This window comes from Heloderma suspectum, chromosome 14, assembly GCF_057233095.1.
Source record: "Heloderma suspectum isolate Gila_16-S chromosome 14, 16-S_ref, whole genome shotgun sequence".
In the NCBI taxonomy this organism is placed as follows: Eukaryota; Metazoa; Chordata; class Lepidosauria; order Squamata; family Helodermatidae; genus Heloderma; species Heloderma suspectum.
In genome coordinates this window covers 13,413,837-13,440,994 of record NC_139471.1, presented here as the reverse complement: position 1 = coordinate 13,440,994, position 27,158 = coordinate 13,413,837, and the positions used below count along the sequence as shown (strand labels likewise).

Here is a 27,158-nt window from a genome sequence, read left to right as displayed (position 1 = left end):
TCCTTTTTGTGGTGGTGCCGTTTTGGTGACATGTTAAACATCTACAAACTTTAAGCCATGACCGCTGAATTACTGGGCACAACCAAAACCCCCCACAACACATAGGTTTTATGTTTAGGAGGGGTGACAGAGAGCATCTGCTTTGCATGCAGAAGTTTCCAGGCTCAGTCCCTGGCACTTCCAGTTAAAAGAAACCAGGTAGCAGGGGCAGGAAAAACCCTCCCTCTGTCTGAGACCCTTGCGAGTCACCACTGGTCACAGGTGCAAATCCTGGGCTCATTGGACAAAAAGTCTGATTGGGTAAAAAGCAGCTTCCTAAACAAATGAGTGTTGTCTATATCACATAGGCAACCTGGTATCCTCCAGATAGCTTGGACCACCACACCAATCATCCCTGACCATTGAGGATGATGGCTGGGGCTGATGGGAGTTGTAATCCAAAGTATCTGAGCAGCAGCACACTTCAGGGAGGTTCTTCGTCATTTCCGTCTTGTTTTGGTCATCTCTCTGCAGCCTTCGACTGATCTAGCAAGACCCTCCCTCCAAAACACCTGTTCTTCCATCCCTCGTCCCCCTTCCCCAACACCTGTTCTTCAGGACCCTCCCTGCAAGATACCTGTTCTTCCATCCCCTGTCCCCATCTAAAGATAGATAGATAGATAGATAGATAGATAGATAGATAGATAGATACTTTATTGCTTAAAGCCATAGGCCACTACAGTGTACATTAAAAAAGGAGAATAAAACAGTCCAGTCCAGTAATATATTTGTATATACATAAATTCACACATCCAACAGAATCATCCCCACTAGGCTGTTTGGGCTTTGGCACATATTTTCCTTGCTGCCAAGGCAATTTTTGCTACCTGGAGAGTGGTAAAAGCATCAGTGCCAGAAAAAAGGACACATATCTGTACTAAGGGCGGTCTATTTGAGAGGCACTGGAGAATGATGGCAAGAAATGTATGCCTAGGATGGCCATAGAGGGGACATCTTAGTAAGTAATGAGAGACATCCTCAACCTCCCCAGACCCACAGATACAGAGTCTCTGATGGACTGGGGCCCTGTCCCCATCTGTTCTTCCATCCCTCATCCCCCATCCCCAACACCTGTTCTTCAAGACTCTCCCGCTGAAACACCTGTTCTTCCATCCCCCATCGCCATCTTTTCTTTCTGCATTGGGACCGCCAGCATCAGTCTTACCTCCCCCAGCTTCTCTGTTCCCCCTTCGTTGACAATGTTCATGTTCAAGTCGGTGACCTCTTTGAAGAAAACCTCCCGCACCTCGGCAAAACCCTGGCTGGTGGGGATCATCAGAGCCTCCAGGATGGATGAGATGTAAGGCTGGACGTGGTTCCGGACACAGACCTCGGCTTTGGAGAAGACGGAGGCTGGGCGAGGAAGCAACAGGGAGGTTGGGACCATACCCACCGTCTCTACCCCCCCCCAATCTGAACACTCTCCGAATGCGGGTGGACCGCCACATGTTAAGAGCTCAGTTGACCCTTCACTCTGCTCTCCCTCCCTTTGGGGAAGGCAAAACTTCCCAATGTTAGGTTAGAAAACAGGTGAGTCATAACAGGGAAACAGAGGTAGGCAAGGGACTCTGGTCCATATGCGGTGGGACTGTCCCCAGGTTCAACACTTCTGGTCTGGAGCATTTGGGGTGATTTCAGGTCTTGCTGGTTGCATCCTTGCGCCAGATCCCCTCCTAACACTGCTATCGCTAAAGGATAATGTGAGAGGGAATTTGCCACATCGTGAAGATGTCCTGTTTTTGTTTCTGGTGGTGCGCCTAGAAATAGTACAACAATGGAAAACAGGTTCCAGCTGCACGATGCAGGACTGCTTCACCAATAGCTGGAAAATCACACTTTCAGGGCTCTGCCATGGTGGGTTAGTGTCTCTGAGAGGGGTGGCCAAACACGACCACTTCATAGAGATCTGGTTTCCCTTCGCTGCATTTGTCAACAAAGGGACGGTGGTCTATAAGCCTCCGATACCTGAAAAATCATTTTGGAAGGATCTGCTTAAATGAGGGGTGCCCTAAGGACATTCTACTGTTAACGTAACTCAGATAAGAATGGGAACACAGTTTCTTTTTATTTTGTTTGAATAGTTGACTGTTATTTGTTGACTATCAGCTCATTGTACTGTGAGCAATAATTGAATAAAACAAAGTTTAAAAAAACAGGGGTAGGTGAGCAAAGTTAAAAAAAACAAACCCAGAGGTAGGCAAACAGAGTTAAAAAAACAGAGGTCGGCAAACAAATTTAAAAAAACCAGAGGTGGGTAAACAAAGTAAAAAAACAAACAAAACAGAGATAGGCAAAAAAACTGAGGTAGGCCCTCCACATATTTTGGACTACAACTCCCATTATGCCTGGCCAGTGGTCATGCAGACTCGGGGTGAAGGGAGTTGCCCTCCAGATGTTTTGGACTATACAAGGTTGCCCACGACTGGGATCATGGTATATAAAAGTATGCATGGTGTGGAGGAAGTGGACAGAGAGAACCTTTCTTCTCCTCTCCTCATACTAGATCCCAGGCTCATCCAATAAAGAAGAATGTTGGGAGATTCAGGACAGACAAGAGAAAATACTTCTCCACACCGTGCACTGTTAAACTGTGGAATGTGCTACCAAAAGATGTGATGGCTACCAACTTGGATGGCTTTAAAAGGGGATTAGATACATTTATAGCGAAATATTCCCTCCAATATCAGAGGCTGTACGCCTTCGAATACTGGTTGTGGGGGAACACAAGCTGGAGGGGTGCCACTGTACTCATGTCCTGCTTGTGGGCTTCTCATCGGGGTTCTGGTCAGACACTGTGAGAGACAGGGCTGGAACAGATCAGCCTTTTGTCTACTCAGCACTGGTTAGGCCTCATCTGGAGTACTGTGTCCAGTTCTGGGCACCACACTTTAAGAAGGATGCAGACACGTTGGAGAGGGTTCAGAGGAGGGCAACAAAGATGATTAGCGGACTGGGAACAAAGCCCTATGAGGAGAGACTGAAAGAACAGGGCATGTTTAGCCGTGAGGAGGGAAGACTGAGGGGAGATAGGGTAGCCCTCTGCAAGGACTTGAAAGGTTGTCACAGAGAGGAAGGCCAGGATCTCTTCTCAGTCATCCCAGAGTCAGGACACGGAATAATGGGCTCAAGTGACAGGAAGCCAGATTCCGGCTGAACATCAGGAAAAACCTCCTGACTGTTAAGAGCAGTACGACAATGGAACCCATTCCCTAGGGAGATGGTGGGCTTTCCCACACTGGAGGCATTCAAGACGGGGCTGGACAGGGATGCTCTGACTTAGATTCCTACATTGAGCAGGGGGTTGGGCTCGATGGTCTTGTAGGCCCCTTCCAACCCTACTATTCTATGATTCTATGATCCAGCTTCAGGCCTCTTCTTATGAAGCCAGGCAACTGAGCAAAGATGGAAAAGGGGATCTGGAAGCCCCCTCTAAGTGGCTCGCCTTTCCCTACCTCGGATTTTGCTGGCCAAGTGCTCCTTGGACTGGATGATTTGGTCCATGTCAGTGCGGATGGTGCTTCGCATCTGGGGACTCTGAAGCTCACATTTCGCCATCGCCGCATCATAATGGGCCTTTGTCTGGTCGTAGACCATCCTGTACACAGCATCGGAGACCTAGAAAAAGGAAGGTTTGGAGGCAGGATAGGGAAGGGGAGAGAGAGGGCGGCTTCGTGAGCAGTCTTGAGATCCACGGGGTCACCCATCCAGACAGGGATTTTAATCCTTGAAGGTAGGCAACCTGGTGCCTTCTGGATGTTTTGGACTACATCTCCCATCATTGCTGACCACTGGCCATGCTGGCTGGGGCTTATGGGAGCTGTAGTTCAAAACATCAGGAGGGCATCAGGTTGCCAACCCCTGCCTTAAAAGGTTGCGTACCAAGGCTGTAGCAAACAACCAAAAAAATAGATCCACTCTGCAGCTCAAGACAGAACGTGTGCATGTGGGGGAATTATAACAACTCATTTTAAGCTGTGTGTTCACACACACCCCAGTCACCTCTGAAAGTTAATATTTTGCGGCCACACAACTCAAATTCTGCAGTCAAAAGGAGAGCTGAATTCTGCAGGCAAAACAAATTAGGTCATGCGAATTCCTATAGTTTGCATGATTTATCCTGGTAGGGGACAGGTAGGAAACGTGTTCCCTCCAAATGATTTGGACTACAACTCCCATCAGCCCCAACTAGTATGGGCTGTAGTCAGGAATCGTGGGAGTTGCAGCCCAAAACATCTGGAGGGGACCAGTTCGCCTACCCTTGCACGGACATCATGAGGAAAAGCAGGGCACAACAGCGGGGGCTTCAAACCCCAGTCCCCAAACCACTACAAGTTTTACGCAGCTGCTCTGTTGCCCTCTTTAGCTGCCACTGCCCACACACTTCAAGAATGTCTACACAGACATTCATAAGGGCTAGAAGCTTGATTTTCTTTTGTGAAATTGAAATTCCTGGAAGGTGAATTCTCAGCCCAGTTATCCATTTCTGTACCTTCTTGGCATGCCTGCATACCCAAACCCTGGCATATCATCTGAAAGTAACCAGAAATTTGTGGGGTGGGCATGGCAGAGATGCAAGGAAAGAAACTGAGGGGAAGGAAGAGGAAGACAGGGCACTTTCGACAAGGTGAGACATTGGTACACTAGAGGGAGTGTTCTAATTCCAAGTCAGGCTGAGAAGTAGATGCTGGGAATGGAAAAGTTGTTTTAAAAGGTGGTTTCTGCCCAGTTATTTTTAAAAATGGCTCACGTGGAAATATTTATGTTGGGTTTTCTCTCTCTCTCTCTCTCTCTCTCTGTCTCTCTCTCTCTATATATATATATATATTTCCTTCCCACCCAAAGTCTGACATTCAGGGCCAGAATTCTCTTACGGTGAGCTAAAAGTGTATTTACTAAACATAGTCTGGAGAAGGGCAGGCCCCAAAGAAACTGGGTTCCATCCTACACAATGGGCACCGCGGAATCTGGTATGGCAGGGGGCAGAAAGTATTCTTTGGGAGTTGGGGGAGTGACAGAGAGAAAAGGAAGATTATTTGCACTGGAATGAGGCTGGAGTTAAAAGAACAAAACAGAAAAACAGGAAGGCTTGTTCCGTCAGGCCTTCAAGGTGAAATAGGATTAAGGAGGGTGCGGCTCAGAGCAAAACCAGCCAGCAAGACAACCGAGAGAGAAAGAGAGAGAGAGAGATGTGTACACTTTGCGTGGAAGAAGTAAAAACCTCCATACCAATTGAAGCCAAGATATGAATATTAGAGTTGATTATGCTAGTTGAGGAAACCCAGATGGACTTATTTTGCACCATCTATCCAACAACTCTTCCTACGGCAATTTGAGGATCACCAGTCCCTCCTGAGATTTCTCCTACGGGCAGCCCAGGTTCGCACGCCAAAAGGACTAGCCACTTAAATATGAAATGGTTCTCAGGGCACTGTGGGAAGAACTACATGCAGAGCTCCCTGGACCCAGTGTTTGAGGGAGTGGGTATGCAGAGGAGCGTAGCACCTTCGTGGACTGCACAGAGAAGGTCCCCGGTTCCATATAGCCATTATTCCCTCTATTTCCAATGTTCAGGAGGCAACCCACCCCACACACACACACGAGAGAGAGGCATTTTCATGCCCCACTGGAGGGAACTGAGGATAAGCTACAGCTCCCAGAGGCAGATAACGCCAAGACGTTGCCCATGTCGGGAGATCTGGGGGAACCTGGGCCCTCAGGGAAATCACTGCTAGTCCATCCCTGCAGAAGGAGGAGGGGAGTTGCGCCTCTGAGAGTGTTGTCACTTCAAAAGGCAGGCCGGTAGGGCTGCTTTGAGAAGAAGTGCTCAATTACAAAGGAAGACTCGTCAGGAGCAAGGCCTTCCTCCTGAGTAGGACTTTTGCCAGAGGGCCTGTAACGCGTTGCAGCTGAGCCCTGGGTGGGGCCCAGGAGCTCTGGCTACATAAGTGTTCATTGCTGGAACAACTAAATTCTACCAGCTCCAGTGCTTCGTACCTTGTTTTCCTGACCTTGCCTTGTGACTGAACCTCTGCGCTACTGACCCTCGGACTCCTGCTCGACTCTTCTTCTTCGACTGTGCATTGCGTCTGACTGCTTAACTGTGCTTCGACCTTTGCTTCTTTCTTACCCACTCCTGCCTTAGCTTGATCCCACACTGGACTGAAAGCTTTGTGCTTGACCATTTGCCTACTTTCTTGCCTCGCCCTGTAATTTGCTCTAATGCCAAGTCTGATTTAGCCATAGCAGGACAGCCACCGGCAGGCTTGGGGGGAACCCCACGGTTGGCAGAAGTTAAAAAAAGAAAAAAAAAACCTTTAGGGAAAAAAACCCTAAGGAAGGGTGAAGAGAATGAGTGTGTGTGTGTGTGTGTGTGTGTAACAGAAAACAGAGGGCAAGGGGAGGAAGAGAATGGAACAGAGTGGCTGGAATCTTGAACAGGGGCATTCTGCACTGGAACATCTTGTGGAAGTGAGTTCCATCAGTTTATTACACACTGCTAGCTTTGGCACGCACTCAGCACGCGCTCACCTGGATCCACACCCGGTGCCTCTCCTGGGCTTTGCCCTTCAGCCGGGGTCCAATCATGTTCTTCAGCTCAGGAAGAATCTCCTCCATCACCAAATTGCTCAAGACCTGGATGGGTGAAAGAAGCCTTCAGTGACCAGCAACCTCCAAAACTGTATATTGTTTCGCAGGATCTTCTCTTCTCTTTGTTCTTTGCTGCTCCCCTTCAAATCCCCCCATCACCCCCACCCCCAATCTTCTCATTCACAAAAGGCCCAAAGCTTGAGAGAGCCAATTTGCCCCAGGACAAAGTGCATCACATGAAGCAGATGGACACAGGGTTTTTCTACATGAAGCTTTTTAACCTTTACCGAGGCTTCTGCTTCCCGTTTCTTTACAACAGAGCTGTGTGCAAATGGCCTCTTGAAATTCTCCACCTTACATGTGGCAGACACATTTGGGAGACAATTTCACCTAATTTCTCCAGGGGGAGGAGAAATTCTCCACAGTTTCTCCCAGTTGGGGCTCCCCATTGGCAGGGCTCGTAGCACAGCTTCTTTCTTTTTTGGTAAGGGTTTTGTGGGTTTTTGTGCTGCAATAGCATCAACTGTCTCAGCAGGCTGGCCCCCAGTTGCATCCACCATGATCCAGGTGGGGGCAGTGTGGTGTCTGGCTCCAGGGATGAGGTGGAGTTAGTGCGCTGTCAAAATCTATCCTCCAATATCCTGATTTTTTCTCCCTCCATGAAAGAGGCTTCCATTGTTCTGCCTCATTCAGGAGGTTTTATCTTTGTGGTGTTTTTGAGCTTACCTAATCACAGCAAGCCTCCCAGGCTGCATGCACGTCCTGGTCTGAAAAAGCCCTATGGGAGGAATGACCTCATGGTGCCTTAAACAGGGTTTAATTGAAGTGCTGGAAGCTAAGGAGGCTACAGGCAGCCAGAGAGATAATTGTACACTGAAAAACTGAGAGAGCCAGTGTGGTATAGTGGTGAGAGTGTTGGACTGGGAGTCGGGAGTCAAGTCCCCACTCGGCCATGGAAGCTCACTGGGTGACTTTGGGCCAGTCACAGACTCTCAGCCCAACCTACCTCACAGGGTCGTTGTTGTGAGGATAAAATGAGAGGAGGAGGATTATGTACGCTGCCTTAGGATCCTTATGGAGGGGGAAAAGGTGGGATATAAATGTAATAAAATAAACAAATAAATAAATAAATACTGGACATTTGCACTCACTCCTCAGTTATCTCCCAAGTAAGGTAACCCAAGAAACCCAAACTCAACCCATGAGAATTTCTCCAAAATTTCTTCACGACTGACTTTCTTTTCAGAAGTAATTTCTCTTCTATCAAATTGAATGAGAATGGTAGAAAAAAATGTGGGAGCAACGTTCGGCACAGCACTACTTTACAAGAGTAAGATCTGCTCCTTTACACATTTTTTCCCCAGGGTTTTTCTTTCCCTGGCTTTTTATAGGTTCCATTTTACAACACTAGGTGGCACTGTGGTACAGTGGAATTCCACAATTACACAGGATTCCTACGGCTCTATAGAGGCCATGAAGAAAATAATACCACACATTCCCTGTTAAGGGAAAAAGACGTGATGACAGTTTAAAAGCACGGGAGAGGCTGGTAGAGGACAATAAATCCACAAAGGCCCCACAAACTACCACAAGTGAGTAATTGCAAGCACACAATAAAGGCCTCATGTAGAAAGGCTCACTGCCACCCCTTGCAAACAGGAAAGGCTTGGGCAATAGTCAGGTTTTCTAGAACAAAAGTGTCAATCTAGTCCAGTGTGCTGTCAACAGCCAGATGCTTCCAAGTGGGACCAAGTCTGCTGCTCCCCTCCCACAACTTGGTGAATGCATAATCCCCAGCCATTGGTCATGCTTCCTGGGGCTGATGGAAACTGTAGTCCAAAACTTCCAGACAGCTCCAGGTGGAAGATGTGACCGGCCACGATGCACCCTGCATTGTCAAAGGCAAACGAAGCAGACACTCCCCAAGTCAGCATCACGGTGTCCATTCTTGTGCAGGTTTGTCCAATCAACGAGCTCATACAATTAAACCGATGTAAGAATTATTCCGTTCAGTGACTGCACTATTCGTTTGTGGCATTGGCTCCTCCCACCTTCCCCCAGCTGGCATCCCTCGGGGTTGTGTGGCTAAGATGCTGATCCTCTCCAAGACTCACCTGGCCTTCGTTGCCACAAAGCATGTCCCAGGTGCCATACTGCTCCTTCGACTGGCGGTACATCCGGACGGCATCAGTGAATGCAGGTGCCTCCACTTTGGAGTCCTCTGAGATTCCTGTGAGGGGAAAAAGATCGGCAAGTCAGTTCATTTATTTTAGGAGGGTGGGAATGAAAGGGAGATTAGAACCCTGTTTTGGCCTCCAATTCCCATCATCCCTCACCTTTAGCTATGCTGGCTGTGGCTGATGGGAGTTGTAGGCCAAAACATCGGGAGAGCTACCCATCTCTGGGACAAACATTAAACCAGTTCTTTCACCAAGAAAGCCCTATGATTTCATTTATTTATTTGCAACGTTTGTATACTGCTCCTCATCTAAAGAGATTCCAGAGCAGTGAACAAGAAGAGACAGAAGAATAAAAAGATAAAAAGAACAGAACACAATTTTAAAATTATTGTTTTTAAGAATGGAGTGCCAATAAAAACTGTGGCTGGTCAAACAAGGAAGGCTTCCTGGAATAGTGCAGTTTTCAGAAGGAGCCGAAAATGACACAGTGGTGGTGCCTGCCTGACCTCCAGAGGCAGGGAGTTCCACAGGAAGGGGGCCACCACACTGAAGGCTCTTCTCTGGATGGACTCCAATCGAGCCATAGGTCCATGTGGAACCAGCAGGAGCATGCCCTCTGATGCACTCAGTGACCAGGCAGGTTGGTAAGGGAGAAGGCGTTTTCCACTTTTCCAGACTGAAAAGAGGTACAGCTTTCCTGCACACATTTCTCTCCACGGCACTACCGTGAAAATGCAGCACTATAGCAATGGGGGAAGGTAGTAGCACCTAGACAGGAGAGTGAGGCAGTCCCTGAAATCCTCACCTACCAAGTTGGACTGGGAAAACTGGGTCCCCAATGAAGACCAAAAGTATGATGGAACCTCCAACCTAAGGTGGGTCAGACCAGGGCCCTAAACTACCATTTTATTTTGTCTTTTTAAAAAGTCATTTAAAAAGAAGAAGAGAAAGTGTATTTATTGAATGTATAACTGGCTTTTCCTCCAAGGAGCTCAGTGTGGCATCCCTGATTCCCTCCTCTTCCACATTATCTTCATAAGAACCCTGTGAGGTAGTCAGGCTGAGAGATAGCGACTGGAGCTTCAGAGGCGAGTAGGGATTTGAACCCAGGTCTCCCCAGGCCTACTCTAACCTCTATACCAGGCAATGTGGTGCCCTCCAAATGTTTTGGACTATAATTCCCTGAATCCCTGACCATTGGCCATACTGGCTGGGACTTATCGGAGTTGTAGCCAGGAGTGTCAGAGAAATCCACAATGGAACCAAATGAGTTCAGATTTTCATGAATCCAGCCTATGGATTCTGCAGCGGACCGGCTTTCCCCCTATTGGGCAGATTCCACAGACTTGTGGACCAATTTTCTAACTTTCTCGAATTTTGCAGAAATTTTGTTGTAGAAAAATACACAAAATTTAAAAAAAAGAAACTGACCAGAAATGTGCATTTCCCCCATAGGCTAAAGCATGAAAATGTGCATTCGGGTGAATGTGCACATTTCTGCACATGCATAAATGTAAATCTGCACACATTCGGGGGGGGGGGGAATCCAATTCCTTTGATGGCTGGACGGCAGAACAAAAGGCGCCTGACAATCCGCAAAACACAGATGGAATGAATTTCACACAATCCATACGTCCCTAGTTGTAGCCCAAAACATCTGGGGGGCACCTTTGCTTTATACTCTTACTTACACTATGCTGGCTCTCGAGAGGGTAAAACCTGAAAAATGGGATATTGAGAAAAATAGGGAGAAGAAGGGGATTAAAAGAGAGAAAGAAGCAAAAAGAGCAGCGCATATGGGAAACCAGCAGATGGACCCGGCTTCGCACAGGTGGGAATAGCCTTTACGCTGATATACTGAAGCCTTCAAGCAAACTTACATAGCTGTCAGAGTAGGACACATTGTGCCTGCCCTATCTGAGTGAAGCTCACTGACACCCCTAGGCACAGCCCCTGCCCTGAGGGGTCTGAACTTCCCCACAGCAGGGGGAGGTTCAGAAGTATAAATGTGTCCCTTGATGTACTAATCTGTCATGGCTTCAAACTGTATGCAGTGCAAAGCTATGTGCTGGTGAAGTCTCCCCTGGCGGCTGAAAATCTAACTGCAGGCTTCAACCACACAGACACACTAAAATTAATTAAAATTAAAGCATTTTAAAAACAAAATAACCCCAAAGTGCACATTCCTCGGGTCCCCTTAGTTTATATGCCACATTTCAGGTGTCTAGCTTTCATAGTCTTGGAGCTATGGCGATGACAGAGAGACAGACAGACAGTGACACATCCTCTTTTTTATTGTAAGTAATGTATGTATGTATGTATTACATTGATATCCCACCTTTTTTCCTCCTTAAGGAACCCAAGGCTGCTTAGGCAATCCTCCTCCACCATGTTATCCTCACAACAACAACCCTGCAAGGTGGGTTGGGCGGAGAGTCTGTGACCAGCCCAAAGTCACCCAGTGAGCTTCCGTGGCCGAGTGGGGACTCAAATCCGGATCTCCCGACTCCTCGTCCAACACTCTAGCCACTACACCACACTGGCTCTCAAGTAATCATATGGGTATGCTTAAAATCTGCTCGCCGCAGTGCTGAATCGTCATGTCAAGTTTAGTTGGAATGGATCACCTGTATTCATATAATCATAGAATAGTAGGGTTGGAAGGGGCCTACAAGGCCATCAAGTCCAACCCCATGCTCAACCCAGGAATCCAAGTCAGAGCATCCCTGACAGATGGCTGTCCAGCCTCGTTTTGAATGCCTCCAGTGTGGGAGAGCCCCCCACCTCCCTAAGTAATTGAAGCAGTAAATCTGTAAAAACACGGATCGGCCGCCATTTTGTTTCAAGATGGTGGATAAAATTGCCACTATGCCTAAAACCATCCCAGACAGAGGAAGAACAAATCCTAAAGTCTCATAACGATCAGATGTCAGACATACAAACAAACAGTTCCTTTCATATATGTATAAGAAGAAGATGACGTGAATCCCACTTAGAAAATTGGGGTTAAAGTTGAGTCCATGGTCTAAAAGGCGAGGGTGAGGAGAGTAGGGTACTGACTGGCACAAAAAGTCATCCCACTAGAGGTTTCTGGGTAGGCTCAGAGGAGTCTAGTTTCAGCCACAGGACTATTTGGGGTCAGGTTCCTTCCAGACAGGGTAGAGAGGCTGGAAGGATTTGCTTTCACCCAGGGCATGCAGCTTGGCTCGCTTGCGTGAAGTCACCTGGAGCCCTACGTGTGCTCTAAAGCACCTTCCGCTGCCCTGCAGTGGCTCTCCAGCACCCAGCATGGTCTAGGGAGAGAGCAAGTCCACTTGCACAGAGGCGGTCCGGAAGGGTTGCAGCCCTGCACCGCAGCAGAATGTATCCTTCTGGTCCCCAAGTAAGTTCGCAACCATTAAAAGATCACGGTCAATTTACAACAGGAGCCATACCAGCTTGCAAGGGACAGGGAGTGGGGGTGGCGGGGGGAGAAAAATGCAAGGCGGCTCAGGAAATCAGGGTTAAATCCACAAAGGAAGATTTATGTCTGGAGGCCCAAGCTGGCGGAAGTGAAGTCTCAGAAAGGAAATTGCCACATTCTGGCAGCGTTATGGGGAGGGGGGAGGAGAGAAAGTGATGAAAAATAGGATGACGGGAGGATGAATCACAGGCAGCACATGATTTCCAAAAAACTGACAAAACCAAAAAGAGAGAGGCACCCCCGTGGGGTGGAAGGGGTGCCTTCTGTGCTGTGGCTGAGATGCCTTCCGAGTGATTCATAGGAAGGGGTTGGGGAGGGGTGGGCTTACTTTTGCCCGGTCCCTTCTTTTTCCGACCCCTGCTTGGAAGAGACCAGGCCGCTTTGTGGGTGGGGAGCGAGGCCAGGAGATGGCCGGATCTCACAGGGGAAAGGCCAAGGTTGCACTGGCAAAATCTACCACAGTGGTGTAACCCACTCTCCTTTGGGAGAAGCGGGGGGTGGAATTAGAGCCACCCTTTCCCATATCATTTTAATGACTCTAACTGGCAGCCAGCCGTCACAGAGCACCGGAGGAAAAGGGAGGTGGGGGTGGGCAAAGAACTCTTTCTCTTTGCGACATTGGTCTCGGCATGCCTTTGGCTTCTCTGTAAGGGGTAGGGGGTGGGAGGGAGAAACTGGCTACTGGAAAGCATTCACAAAAGAGGTGTGCTGGAGAGGGGCAGTGTTCTCCCACTGGGTAAAACGGGAGATGCCGGAATCAGAAAGTGCATTTTTCTTGTCTTCAGGGAGAGTGAAGGAGGTATGCAGGATGTGACCGTGACACTCAGGGTTACGAAGACCGTCTCTCCCGCCAGAAGGATGCTGAAGTGCCAGATGTTGTGGCCAAGCCGTGTGTGTGCGTGAAATCCAAAGGCTTCGTTTCCTTCCCCCCACTGCCCCCTCCAAATCCAGTGCCGCCACCTACCCATGGGTGGGCCTTAGGGCATGAATGCGCCGTGGGAGGCGGAGGGAGGAAAGAGCCTCAGGACGTCATGCTACCATTTGGCAAACGAGGGCAGCGTCAGCTGAGCCTGGAGCAGCTTCAAAGGCAGTGCAACCATTTCCCCTTCCCGCGTCAGTGGCAGAACGCATGCGGGGCACGTACGGCAAGCCCCGTGGCTGGATCCCTAACATCTCCTCTGAAGCCCCGTGGAGGTTCAACCTTCCACAGCCACCCTGCCACAGTCCTGCCTGGGGCTGGACCACTCTGACCACAGATAAAGGAGACCCACCACCATCGGCAGCACGTTTGGTGGTGACGCAAAGGAGGGCCTCCTCCGTGGTGGCTCCCAGGCTCTGCACTCTTTGCCGAGGGAGGCTAGCTTGGCCCCCTCGCTGCTGTTCTTCCACTGGTGGACGAAGATGGTCTTATTCAAGCAGGTCTTTGGCATGAAAGCCGGTCTGCTGATGAAGAGGGCTTCGAAAGAGACGAAAAGGCGGGATAGAAGTTCAAAATAAACGGGAAACTGCTGGTCTTACATGTGCACAACCCCCCCCCCACAACAAAGTCATGAGGATGATATCCCCTGACTCCCTGGCATTCAGCAGGCAGGGAGATTTTCAACAAATGACATCCCATGTGCCTGCCAAGGCAGTACGGTTCACTCAATGAGCCTCTCTCAATATTTCAATCATGCGCTCAGGGAGTAGAGCTGGAAGGGGAAAAGGAGGCGATTCTACCTAGAATCAAAGCTACAGCCTCTCTGATAGATGGCTATCCAGCCGCTGTCTGCGTACCTCCAGTGAAGTAGAACCCAGCAGCTCCAGAGGCAGACTGCCCCACTGTCAAACAGCTCTTCCCATCAAGACATCCTTCCTAATGTTTAGCCGGAATCTGCTTCCTCGCAAATTCCACCCACTGGTTCTAAACCTGCCACTTCAGCTTGGATAAAGAGCTATTTGCATCTCACAAATGAACCATAGCAAAGGGCAGTGTTTGGCAATTTCCATGTAAAAAGAGAAAGAGCGGAGAGAGAGAGAGAGAGAGAGGGAGAGAGAGAGAGAGAGAGAGAAGGAAACTGCATTAAGATTCTAGTCCTTATGGCTACAGAAGGTAAGGCTAAAAACTGTAGGCACTCCTGCAGTCCAACTGCAATACCTTTGACTTCACTTGTCTTTATCTTCTTCTTCTTCCTCCTCCTCCTCCCCCGCCCACTTGGCTAAGCGAAGACAAGACTCTTCAAGGCTCTTGGCATCTTCCAGCTGACCCCACAAGCCACAATAAAGATGCTAACCCAAGATTAGGACACCAGAGCCAATCAACCCCATACTTGAGAGCAGTACAGCACAACACAGTGGTCAGTGTTTAACCAGGGGGATCTGGGTTCGAATCTCCACATGCCACAAAGCCCACTAGGTGAATCAATTATAACAGTAAGTAAATAAACAAAGAAAGAATAAATATAACCTCTCAGCCTAACCTGCCCTGCAAGATTGTTGCGAGAGTAACACACGTGTCTCCTCATGTGTACACATGCACGCATATACACAAAGCTCCATGGAAAGACACAATCTAACCTAATGTCCAGCAGATGCTTTGGACCACAATTCCCATGATCTGTGTCCATTGGCTGTGGCTGATCAGAGCTGTAGTCCAACACAACTGGAGGATGCCAGGTTGTGGGGGAGTTTGATCTCAAGCATCAGAAGGAAATAAAATAAATGAAGCAGCTCTGTCCTGTACCAAATTTCTGCCCCCTTCCCACTTGGGGAGTGGTGCTTATCGATAAACTCTCCCTCTTTATCAGCCACCCAGGAAAGTCATCCAGATCTCTCCCCTTCAGAACCATTCATGGTAGGCGACGAATACCACTGTAGCCATTTTGCTACTGGCTTTAAATTAATTTATTATGTAGGTTTAAATGTTGCTGTCATGGTGTGTGTCTTGGTTGTTGTTGTTTTTTTTTTAATGGATCCTATTTTAAATTGATGTTTGGAAACCCCTGGGGGACGGGGGAAGAGGAGAATTCTTTTTGAAGAACAGGGTATACATTTGTAAAGGAAGAAATAAAAGACGGAAACCCAGTCACGGGGTTCTCAACTGCCCTTCCCCTCCTGCTCCATTTGACTTTGCCTCATCTGGTCAGTTCTTCAACAGCCAGCCAAACCACTGCTTCATATAGGAAGATGGCCGCGGCACAAGAAAACGAACCTTGATGGCAATACCATAAATCCATATGCACTCTGCAGCCGAGCGCGAACTCCCAAATGCTCCAGCTCAAAACGAGAGAGGGAGACAGGGTGGCTATTGTGAGCAGGGCCAAGGGCTCTGCCCAACTCGGGAATGTCAGAGGGAGTTTCTCCCCAAGGGAGGGAGTGGGGGTGACGGATGGCCTTTCACTCACGGAGCCGCGTTAAGGCTATCCCACCCGCACAGAGCATTCCACACGGGCCCCAGAGCAGGAAACCTGCCAAGCCAAGGGATAGAGCGAGATGGGTGGGGATGACCGCGTACAAAATGCCACCCTCTGCCAACAGGGCCTCACCCTGGGCTGGGCAAACTTCCCAGCCTGCAGAGAGGTGTGCACGGTGTGTGTGTGTGTGTGTTTCGACCCTGCCAGAACACGTTAAGGGCCTGCTCAGGATGTGTGTGGGGGGTACGACAGGTTGCCATTTCGAAACGGGAAACAGCGAAAGGAGAGACGGACGTTGCTAGGAGAGCCTTGAGCTTTGAGCAGCTTGCCAGACTCTCCTGTAAGGGGACACCAGGGAAGGAATAACCCTGTCCCAGGGGAAGAGAGAGGCTCACAGCGCAGGTAGATTCTCAGAATTTAAATAAATCAGTATTTGATTCTGTGCCCACACAAGAGCAGTGTGTGTGTGTGTGTGGGGGGAGGCAGGGCAGGTTGCCACAGAGGAAGGTGATGCATTAGATGTTCTGAAAAACAACACTGAAAAACACATTATGTTAAGTAGTAATTTGTCACATGTTTACCCCTTCTCTAAGTAGTTCAGGGTGGCACCCATATGAGGCTTGTATCACAGCCACCCTGTGGAGGTAGGCTAGGCAAGAGCAAGAGACAGATATGCCTAAGGAAAGCCCATGAGCTCAATGGCTGCAGGGGGATTTGAACTCAGGTCTCCATGGGTCAAGTCCAATTCAATATTCACTACACCTCCCTCCCTCCCTCCCTGAGCCGTTCTACATGAGGCTTTTATTGTGTGATCATGCTTCCTCACTCACAGTAGTTTGCAGGCCTTTTACATGACACCATCATCCTCCAGGGCCTCTCCTCTGCTTTGCAACCATTACTGCAATTTTTACCCAATGAGGAAAGTCTAGTATTATTTCTGAATGGCATTCTAGAAACCTAGTGTAATTGCATCATTCCACTATTCCACAGTGCCACCTAGTGGTTGTGCACTAGAACATATAGAAGAGAAGAAAAAAAAAACCTGGAAAAACCCACGTGTAAAGGAGCCAATCTTAATCCCGCACCTTGGATAGCACCTTTAGAGTTCTGACTGAAACCCGGCGTGGATTCACCACCCCGCTGACATTGGAGCCTCCAAGCTCCACTGACTGCTAATAATAATAAATACATCATAATGATAAACAAAAAACAGAGCATGATTGCAAGACACTGCATGCCCAGTTGGTAACTTTGGACCCCTCCTGCTCTCTTCAGAAGCATCCCTTTTGTCCAAGCAGTCAGGCATGTGTTGGAAGGAGACTCATCCATGGAAAAACTCCACACTGTAAATTGTTCCAGCTGCCATTCATTCTCTCCCCCCAGCTTCTCTCTGAAGCTGGTCAGAGGCCAACAGAGAGTCTGGAAGGCACCAGATTGTGTAAGCCTGGGTTTGGGTGTTGGTATTAGATTGAGGATGTGAAGAGAAAACTCTTTGGAAAAGACCCTGATGCTGGGAAAGACTGAAGGCAAAAGGAGAAGGGGACGGCAGAGGATGAGATGGCTAGATAGCATCACCGATGCAATGAATATGAACTTGAGCACGCTCCGGGAGAGAGCGCAGGACAGGAAGGCCTGGCGTGCTGTGGTCCATGGGGTCACGAAGAGTCGGACACGACTGAACAACAACAACAACAACAACAACAACAATTAGATCGAGGAGTCCCAAGCTCAAATCTCCACTAAGCTATCAAGTTTGCTAGGTAATTTTGGATCAGTCTCTCACACACTCACTCTCACTAGCATACCTCTCAAGGTTGTTGTGTGGATTGGAGGGGGACAGATGTCACCCTAGGAGGAAGGGCAGGATAAAAATGTAACAAAACAGGAGGCGTAAAGGAGCATTTGTCTACCGTACAGCAGAAGCATGGGGTCTGGGACTGAATGAAGAATACAGAATCTGGAGGACTTCAGGTTTTGTTTAAATTTAAAATAGAAAGCAAGTTCCTGTTTGTGTATATTTTAGATTTGCAAGTATACGGGGGAAGTCCCAGAAATCTGAGTGTGACACTGGAGGTGGTTAATTACACCCACACAACTACCTACCTTGAACCAGGAGGAAGCTGGTGAAGAAGAGCAAGCAGGGGGGCCACATCCGAGAGAGAGAGAGACAGACAGACAGACAGACACAGAGAGACAGACAGAGACAGAGACACGAAGACACAAACACACACACAGAGAAACAGAGACACAAAGACACACACACACACAGAGAAACAGAGAGACAATGACAGAGAGCGAGAGACAGGGACCCAGAGAGAGACAGGGACACAGAGAGACACAAAGACACAGAGAGGGAGAGACAAAGAAAACAGAGACACAAAGACACAGAGAGAGACAGGGACACAGAGAGAGACAGGGTCACAGAGAGAGACAGGGACACAGAGAGACACAAAGACACACACAGAGGGACAGGGAGAGACACAGAGAGACAGCAACACAGAGCAAGACAGGGACACAGAGAGAGACAGACACACAGAGAGAGAGACACACAGAGAGAGAGACAGAGACCGCCAAGCCTACCGTTGTTGCAATGGCGCACACAATCCTGGAAGACAGCTCTCCACTTCTCCTGCTCCTTGCCGGTCATCAAGCAGAAGTAGTAGTGTCGGGCGTAAGGGTGCCAGAGGATGAGGGGGAACTGGGTAGGGCATTTCAAGATGGGGGCATTGCCTGATTTGGGTGCGGGACCTGAAACAATGAAAGGGAGAGGGAGATATATTTATGTAATTTCACATTTCTAACTCACCTTTCAGGACACACTGCCATCACAAGGCGGCTTACAAGAATCATGGACACACATCATCAAATCCACTAGTTTATAAGCAGCAGCAATTAAAAACAAAAACAAATCAAGCACAGCACATTAAAATTAATCAAATACAAGCTGGAATGCAGACATCTTTTAATGGTCCCTTAGCGATCAGCAATGGTGGGGCTATACGTATTTCCCTAGGAAGGGAGCTCTAAAAGTGTGGGGCCACCACTGAAAAGGCCCAGTCCCTGGGACTGATGGAGCTTATTTGAGATGGGATTATGAAGAAAAATGAAGCCGACCCACAATGGCACAGCGCCCCATTTTCAAAGCTTGGATCAAATCATGCAATTTATTCCAGCCTGGAAAACACACACAAGCACACATGCAGAAGTCCCAAGGAGAACACAAAAGGATCCAGCCAAATAGGAGTCTTCCTGTTGCTGCTCTGCATGATTTAGCACTCTCGGCTTGCCTCCTTCCAATATGGGCAAATTGGCCACACCTCTGTGCCATCACAGGGGTGCAGCAGGATTATCTTAGCCTCAGAGAAGGCTGCCCATCACATCTCTGCATGTCACTGTTCACAATCTGGAGGACGGCGCAGAGACAGAGTCCTCACAGGCTGAGCAACCCTACTACACACTTCATGTCAGGCATGGCTAGATCATTCAAGATCACTGTGAATGCAGAGAGGTGGCAAGAACCACGCACCCTCGGGGAGCTTACCTGCCATGCATCTGCATGAGTTGTTCTGGGTTCACTGCCTAGTTAGGAGACGCAGCTCAGATCAGTGACTCATATACAACACAGAAAGAACAGGCTCCTCCAAACGCTGGCAGTATTTACATAGTGTAAACCTTTCTGGGTGCAAGGCTCAAGTATGCCCTCAGTTTTAAAATCAGAAAATAAAAAGTTTCCAGAGCTAAGCAGAGATTTAGGAAAACACTGCCTTTTAACCAAGAGCCTTGGGTGAGGGAAATTGTGACTTTCCACTTGTTGGACTCCAGTGCCGATCAGCCCCAGCTAGCCTGGCCAATGGCCAGGGATGATGGGAACTGTAATCAAAAATTTGGATAGCCACAGGATCCTCAACCCTGGGGTAAGAATATCCCCCTTAATATGTGTGTGTGTGTGCGTGTGTGTGTGTGTGCGTGTGTGTGTGTGCGCGCGCGCATAATTAAATAAACAAAAATAGAATTAAGTAAAATATACAAAAATGACATTATTCATGATACAGTCATTAACTTAACTATTATTTAAATTCTAATACAATTAATCCTCCCTGTTGATCATCTTATCCTGCTCCTAATTCAACCAGATCAGACTAGCCATCTTAATATCCTTTTGTCCACTGAATAATTCCTAGATTTAATCCAAATTGTTCCAGCTAATGTAGATGTTTTGGCACAGTAATAGGGGGCAGGGGAATGTGAATGATTCATTTCCCCCCTCATTTTTGCAACAAGAAAGAGGGAGAGGGGCATACCTTTCTAGTTCTCTGTAAAAGCATCCAGATCCTTAAGCAGAAGTAGACTTTGGCAATATTAACCCAACATCAACCTGTCCCACGTTATCTGAAAGACCACCTACACCTGTATGAGCCCGCCCAAGCATTACGATCAGTGTCAGAGGCTCTTGCTCTCTGACCCACTAGCAAGAGGCATTAGGCTGGTGGGTAAACAGAATAGAGCTTTCTTGGTGGTGGCCCCACACCTATGGAACTCCCTCCCCAGGGAGAAATGTATGGCCTCATCACTGCTGGCTTTTAAAAACAAACAAACAAACCTGAAGACACATTTATCCCAGACTGCATTTGGTGCTTGAAAATTTTTTGTTGCTGCTGCTGTGTGTTGCATGCGTGCGTGTTTAATCGTTATGTTCATGTTTTATAATATTGTAAGCCACCATGTGAGGGCAATGCACCCTGAAAGACGGTCTGGAAACAATTCCATTCCATTCCATTCCATTCCCTCACTCACTAATAGCATTGGTGCCTTTATTCTGATTTCGTATTTTTTTAAAATGTTTATTGTGCTGTGAAGTGTCTTAGGAATCAATTGGTGTTGAGAGATGGTGTAGTATCATGATTACAGCCATTTATCTGGGAGGAAACATCACAAAACTCAACAGGACTTACTCCCAAGTAGAGGGGCAAAGAACTGCGCCATAACAGAAAAAGCTGCAAACCACAAAGTCCCCAGTTCAAATCTTGAAGGCTAATCTTAATAAGGCTAATAAGTTTCAGCTCTTGGGCAGTATAAAAATGAAATAAATACATAAATAAATAAACCAATCTACTTTGCATAGTCATTTTAAGGATTACAGCTAGAGAATGCATGTGAAGCACTTTGAACCCCTGTCAATTATTATTATTGAAGGGTGGTGTAAATATAAATAAATGCAATGTTTAGAGGAATTTTAGATGGGTGATACTTGGCTCAACAATACTACAAGCGAGAAAGATCCTGGAATTGTTGTAGATCACAAGCTGAATATGAATGTGGCTGCAAAAAAGGCAAATGCTATTTTGGGCTGCATTAATAGAAGTATAGCTTCCAAATCATGTGAAGTCCTAGTTCCCCTCTACTCAGCACTGGTTAGGCCTCATCTTGAGTACTGTGTCCAGTTCTGGGCACCACACTTTAAGACGCATGCAGACAAGCTGGAGAGGGTTCAGAGGAGGGCAATGAAGATGATCAGGCGACTGGAAACAAAGCCCTATGAGGAGAGACTGAAAGAACGGGGCATGTTTAGCCTTGAGAAGACTGAGGGGAGATAGGATAGTGCTCTTCAAGGACTTGAAAGGTTGTCACAGAGAGGAAGGCCGGGCTCTCTTCTCGAACATCCCAGAGTGCAGGACACGGAATCATGGGCTCAAGTCACAGGAAGCCAGATTCTGGCTGAACATCAGGAGAAACCTCCTGACTGTTAGAGCAAGATGACCATGGAACCAATTCCCTAGGGAGGTGGTGGGCTCTCCCACACTGGAAGTATTCAAGACAAGACTAGACAGCCATTTGTCAGGGATGCTCTGACTTGGATTCTTGCACTGAGCAGGGGGTTGGACTCAATGGCCTTGTAGGCCCCTTCCAACCCTACTATTCTATGATTCTATGAATTCGCATATTCGCACACACCTTGCCCAAAACAACACCAAAAGCCACACTTGAATTCAGGAATTGGAACAGAGGGGCAAGGGATGCAGGCGACGGCAGCACAGAGGGCCGGAGAGATGTTCCTGCCCCCGAGGACAGGCCAATGTGCAGCCCATCTGTGCTTCTGGATTGAACTGCCAATGGCAGAAAGCTGGAACATCTGGAAGCTGGAACATCTGGAAGCCTTAGTATCTTTCCGGCAAGAAGGATGCAGCAGGCAGAATCCCTTTTGCCAAGTGCCCATCATGTGAGGTTGCCAAGTCGTGCCTCACACCAACAGGACGCAAGCGACAGGAGTCCATATTCACTTGGGTTGCACCACTGTTCATGCACTATGATGTCTCCTAGGCAAAATGGCGTGAGCAGCTGGACAGCGGGACAGAGCACCTCAGGAGGTGGTGGAAGGATTTAAGCAGAAGCTGGATGTGCATTGCCTGTCGGGCATGCTGTAGTTGCATCCCACACTGCAGATCTTGCATTGAGCAGAAGGGTGGACTAGATGACCTCCACGGTCCCTTCCAACTTCCTGAATCTCCTCCCTGCTCCTGATCCTCTTGGGGCGGCTCAGAAAGTAGACTTTGCTCACGGCCAGGGGTCTGACTGGTCAGATTGGGCAGTGTCCTTGGGGATTTTCCAAGCATGCATTTCAGCCTGCTTGGAGGGCCATTTCAATTACTTCCTATGGTTTGCAGCCCTGCCTCACAGTCCTAACAGCTCCCAAGTGGCTTTACAATAAAAACAGAATTAAAGCAATTCACCGTTACAGCCACTCAAATCTGAAAAATAAAACAGAAGTCGATGGCAAAAAAGGTTTGCAACTGCAAAGACTTCTGGAAAGGGCAGAGCACACATCCAATGCGCATTGCATCTTTGTGATCTGCCCATGCTGGGGACCTGCGATGGCTCTCCTTCCTCTTGCCTATGGCTGGCAGACAGATAAGGTGGACACTCCCCTCCTCCCATGGCTGGGTCTGGGGCTCTGGCTGACTCACGGTTGTCTTAGGGCTGCTCACACAACAGCCAAACACAGGAAGTGACTGTTGGAGTAGCGGAAAAGGCAGTTGCTTCTTCCTACAGCAGAGATGGGGAACGTGCGACCCTCCAGATGTTGCAGGACTGCAAGTCCCATCATCCCCACCCATACCATTGGGTATGCTGGCTGGGGCTGATGGGAGTTGCAGGCCAGCAACATCTGGAAGGCCAAACATTCCCCACCGCTGCCCTAGAAGATCCTCTTCCCGCAGTGACCATCAGGGCTATTCTAGGAGGTGGAGAGCCTGCAAGGGGAGAAGGGGAAAGGGGTCGAGCCTCTCACCCTCTTTACGAGTGGAGATGTACAAATGGATCCATGGCCTGCACCATGGGCTTGGTGCTCCTCCTTCTCTCATGCATTCAGATGCCTCCCCCCTACACCCAAGCAGTCCCTTGCTTGCTGTGGCATTCGAACCAGGCACACAATAGTTACCGCAAACCATAGTTTGCCTCCAAGCTGCCATTTCCCCAGTTTGGCTTTGGTAGCGAACAATGGTTTGCGGCAACCAGAGCCTGCCCAATTTGGACATCCTGGAAAACTTGGGATGGATGAAATCGGAGCATGGGGGCGGGGCGGGGGGAGAAGGAGCACACTGCCCTGAAAGCTACTCACAACAGCCAAACCTAGGTTTGGGCCTTCTGGCTGAAAATCAGACTACTGTTTAACAATTGGGTGTGCTTTAATACGCGATCAAAATGAGTTTTTAAAACAGATAAATCTAGAATTTTTTTTTTTTCATTCTACTGCAAACACTGCAGGCATAGTAGTTACACATCCTGCTCGCGCCCTTGTTTTCTCTCCGTACAAACTTTACTGCTCTACTCTCGGTCCAATTAAGTAGCCTCGGCCACCGCCTGAAGAGGTGACCTCATTATTCCAAGTGGGAACCTGTAGAGCATGGCCAGCTTCTCTCTGAACAAACGTCTTTTCAGCCCACTGGAAAAGGACACCCTCATTCCACCCCACCCACCAACCGCATTCCCTCACCGCTGTGCTTTACAAGTGGCTGACACAACAGTTTGTCTCAAAACTTGGTGACTCACGCAAGGCCATGCAGCTGACTTGCTTCTCCTCATTAGCCCACGGATATTTGTCTGGAAGTAACCCTTCTCTCTGTCCCCATTCCACAAAAGAGGGAGAAAATGTGAGGCCATACCTATCACCACCCGACACCCTCACCCTCACCTTTCCAGACCTAAAGCTAGCTCCCTGAGAACCAGACGTTATTTAGGAGAGCTTCACTGTGGCCACTGTCACACCAGGGCATGGGGAAAAAATAGGCAGCCATAAAAGCTCTTCCCAGTGGAAAACCTCTGGACAACATCGCTTGGCTTTTGCTCTAAAGAGACAGAGGTTTGGCTTGCATAACTCACTTCTGCCTGGTAAGTATGCTGAAGTTTCACAGAATCATAGACTAGTAGGGCTGGAAGGGGCCTACAAGGCCATCGAGTCCAACCCCCTGCTCAATGCAGGAATCCAAGTCAGAGCATCCCCGACAGGTGGCTGTCCAGCCTCATCTTGAATGCCTCCAGTGTGGGAGAGTGCACCGCCTCCCTAGGTAATTGGTTCCATTGTCGTATTGCTCTAACAGTCAGGATGTTTTCCCTGATATTCAGCCGGAATCTGCCTTCCTGTAACTTGAGCCCATGATTCCGTGTCCTGCGCTCTGGGATGATCGAGAAGAGATCCTGGTCTTCTTCCCTGTGACAACCTTTCAGGTACTTGAAGAGCGCTATCCTATCTCCCCTCAGTCTTCTCTTCTCAAGGCTCAGCATGACCAGTCCTTTCAGTCTCTCCTCATAAGGCTTTGTTTCCAGTCCCCTGATCATCTGCATTGACCTTCTCTGAACCCCCTCCAGCTTGTCTGCATCCTTCTTAAAGTGTGGTGCCCAGAACTGGACACAGTACTCCAGAGGAGGCCTAACCAGCGCTGAGTAGAGGGGGACTAGTATGCTGCACACGAGTGCAGGAGAATTCTTTCGCCAGTGACGTATTCCTGATCATTCAAACCTGTCCCCAAGAATTCAAAGAGTCTTTTTTTTAAAAAAAAAAAAAAAGAGGAAAAACCCACCAACGGAGCAGAGGAAGACAAATAAAGCTTGTGGATCAACATTATCACTTGCATCTGAGACAAAGTTGGGAGCTGGATGTGCAGAAAGGCCCTGCTGTGCACTTGAGTGAGGGGAACTCTACAAGGCATGCACATAAATAAGGCATGTACGTAAGTGGTGCCTCCCACAGCTCTCAAACAGATAGTGACTCCATGCCCAGTCCTGCCTTCTTCCCTTCCTTCCTTCCATACCTAAGGGACACATCTGACCACGATCAAAAGAGCCAGATTCAACTTGAGAAGCTTATTCTTGGCCCGGCCTTCACCACAGTTCTTGCCACCCAATTCTTCAGCTCGGGCTTAAAAGATGAGGAGAAGGAAGCCACTGGATGGGATTTTGCATGCCGACAAGCAAGGTGGGTTTGCCAGCCCGGTCAGCTAGCCCATTGCCCTCAAATGTCCACATGCCCAGGCACTGAACAAAACCCAACATGAAGGTCAGGAGAGATGGAAGAGCCCCCAGCTGTGAAAGAACAACAGAGAGCAGAAGGTTGTTCTCAGAGGAAAACTCCTCCCTGGAAAGAAGCACCAAGGAGCATCTCTTGTAGGCCAGGGATGGGGGATGTGTGAGCCCTCCAGATGTTACTGGAGTACAACTCCCATCATCCCTCACCGTTGGCTATGCTGCCTGGGGCTGATGGGTGTTGCAGGCTACCAACACCTGGAAGGCTACATGTCCCCCACCCCATACTCCTCTGTGCCTGAAGGATGAGTTGGAGCAATCCAGGTCTCCAAGTCGAACTCACCTGGCAAGTTGCTGTTGACCAGTTCCAGATACTGTTCCAGGGAGGTGAGGATCTTGTAGCCAGCGCTGTTGATGAGGATTCGGGGCTGCAGCCCCCGCTCGAAGGCCTGTGGGAAGGGGACAGTCACACGTGAGCCCTGCAGTCCTTCTCACAACCTCACCATCACACTACATTTATACGCCCGCCTGTCTTCCATGGAAATCTAGGTGGTGTTCATGGGGTTGTCCTGGTGGTCTCCCACCCAGCCGTTGTGCTTAAGAACACGGGAAGCTGCCCTAGACCAGGTCACACTGTTTACTCTGACTGGTGGTGGCTCTCCAGGATCCCAGGCAGAGAAAAATCTTCCCCCATCACCTGCTCCCTGGTCCTTTTCAACTGGAAATGCCAAGGATGAAACCTGGGACTTCCTGCACGCAAAGGCCCACTGAGCCCTGGTCCCCCCTTTTAGGTTGTTGAGTCGTGTGCCTTGAAGACCACAGCTTGAGCAATGGGCTAAAACACTGTTAGGCCAACATTCAGCACTGTGGGCGTGATTATTCAGGATAGATCAAAGGAAGGACTTCAAACTATGGAATTCGCTACCTCAAGATGTAGTGATGGCCACCAACTTGGATGGCTTTAGAAAGGGGTTGGACAACTTCATAGAGGAAAAGGCTATTGATGGCTACTGTGCTTGAGGGCTATGTGCTAACTCCAGTACCAGAGGCAGTGAGCCTGTGTACACCCGTTGCTGGGGAACATAGGCAGAAGGGTGCTGTGGCACTCATGTACTGTTCGTGGGTTTCCTGCAAGTAGCTGGTTGGCCGCTGTGTGAACAGAATGCTGGACTAGATGGACTCTTGGTCTAACCCAGCAGGGCTCTTCTTATGTTCTTATGATTCATCTTCTTTAAACTGGGGAGAGGTGAGAGGCATATATGGTAGAAGAAGTTTTGAAAGCTCTCCCTTAGACTACGGAAGAACTTTCAAACCCTTTCCCCCCACATATGCCCCCCACCTCTCCCCCAATTTAAAGAAGACGAATAATCACACCTACAGTGCTGAATGCTGGGTTGTTCATCCAGCTAGGGGCCAGAGAATAAATCAGCTCCCAGCCACATCCAAAATATTCAAAGATGCGAAAGTCACTTTTTGGGTTGCGGCGGGGGAGAGATGGCAGCCATCTTAGTGGAACACAACGTTTGCATGCGAAACCCAGGGAACGGCCTTATTTTGACTCGCTGGTGCCCTCCAGATGCTTCAGACTACAACTCCCAGCATTCCTGATCCTAGGCCTTGTTGGCTGGGGCTGATGGGAGTTGCAGTCCAAAACACCTGGAGTGCAGCAGGTTGCGGAAGGCTGATCTAGAATGAACTACTGTATACGCCGAGTGCCAACAACTTCCAAGGTCTCAGGCAGAAGTCTACTGAACCTGAGATCTTCCGTGTGGTTGCCAGCCCTGAGTTGTGGACATCTCTGAGAAATCAAAAGGAAATCACAAGCCAGCCTACCCCTTCCTGCATGGCGATACATCAGCCAGGCTAAGCAAGTTAGAGGGCACAAGATGTCCTAATCCAGAAGTCTGCATGGCCGTGCAGAGTGCTGCTCCCGCTGCAATTATCCCCAGAAGCCGCTTTGAAAAACACAAGAGATCTCAA

The 27,158-nt window shown here is 48.7% G+C and overlaps 1 protein-coding gene across 1 annotated transcript in view; it reads right to left on the bottom strand.

Annotated features, from left to right (window-relative positions):
- NIBAN2 (niban apoptosis regulator 2) overlaps positions 1 to 27,158 on the bottom strand; it is a 109,739-nt gene that overhangs the window by 11,096 nt on the left and 71,485 nt on the right. The window contains exons 4-9 of the mRNA XM_084821412.1: positions 25,522 to 25,627; positions 18,243 to 18,410; positions 8,742 to 8,857; positions 6,568 to 6,672; positions 3,492 to 3,654; positions 1,205 to 1,392 (exon numbers count right to left, since the gene is read on the bottom strand). Of these exons, the coding sequence (XP_084677538.1) occupies positions 1,205 to 1,392; positions 3,492 to 3,654; positions 6,568 to 6,672; positions 8,742 to 8,857; positions 18,243 to 18,410; positions 25,522 to 25,627 (846 nt within the window). The remainder of the gene's footprint in view (positions 1 to 1,204; positions 1,393 to 3,491; positions 3,655 to 6,567; positions 6,673 to 8,741; positions 8,858 to 18,242; positions 18,411 to 25,521; positions 25,628 to 27,158) is intronic.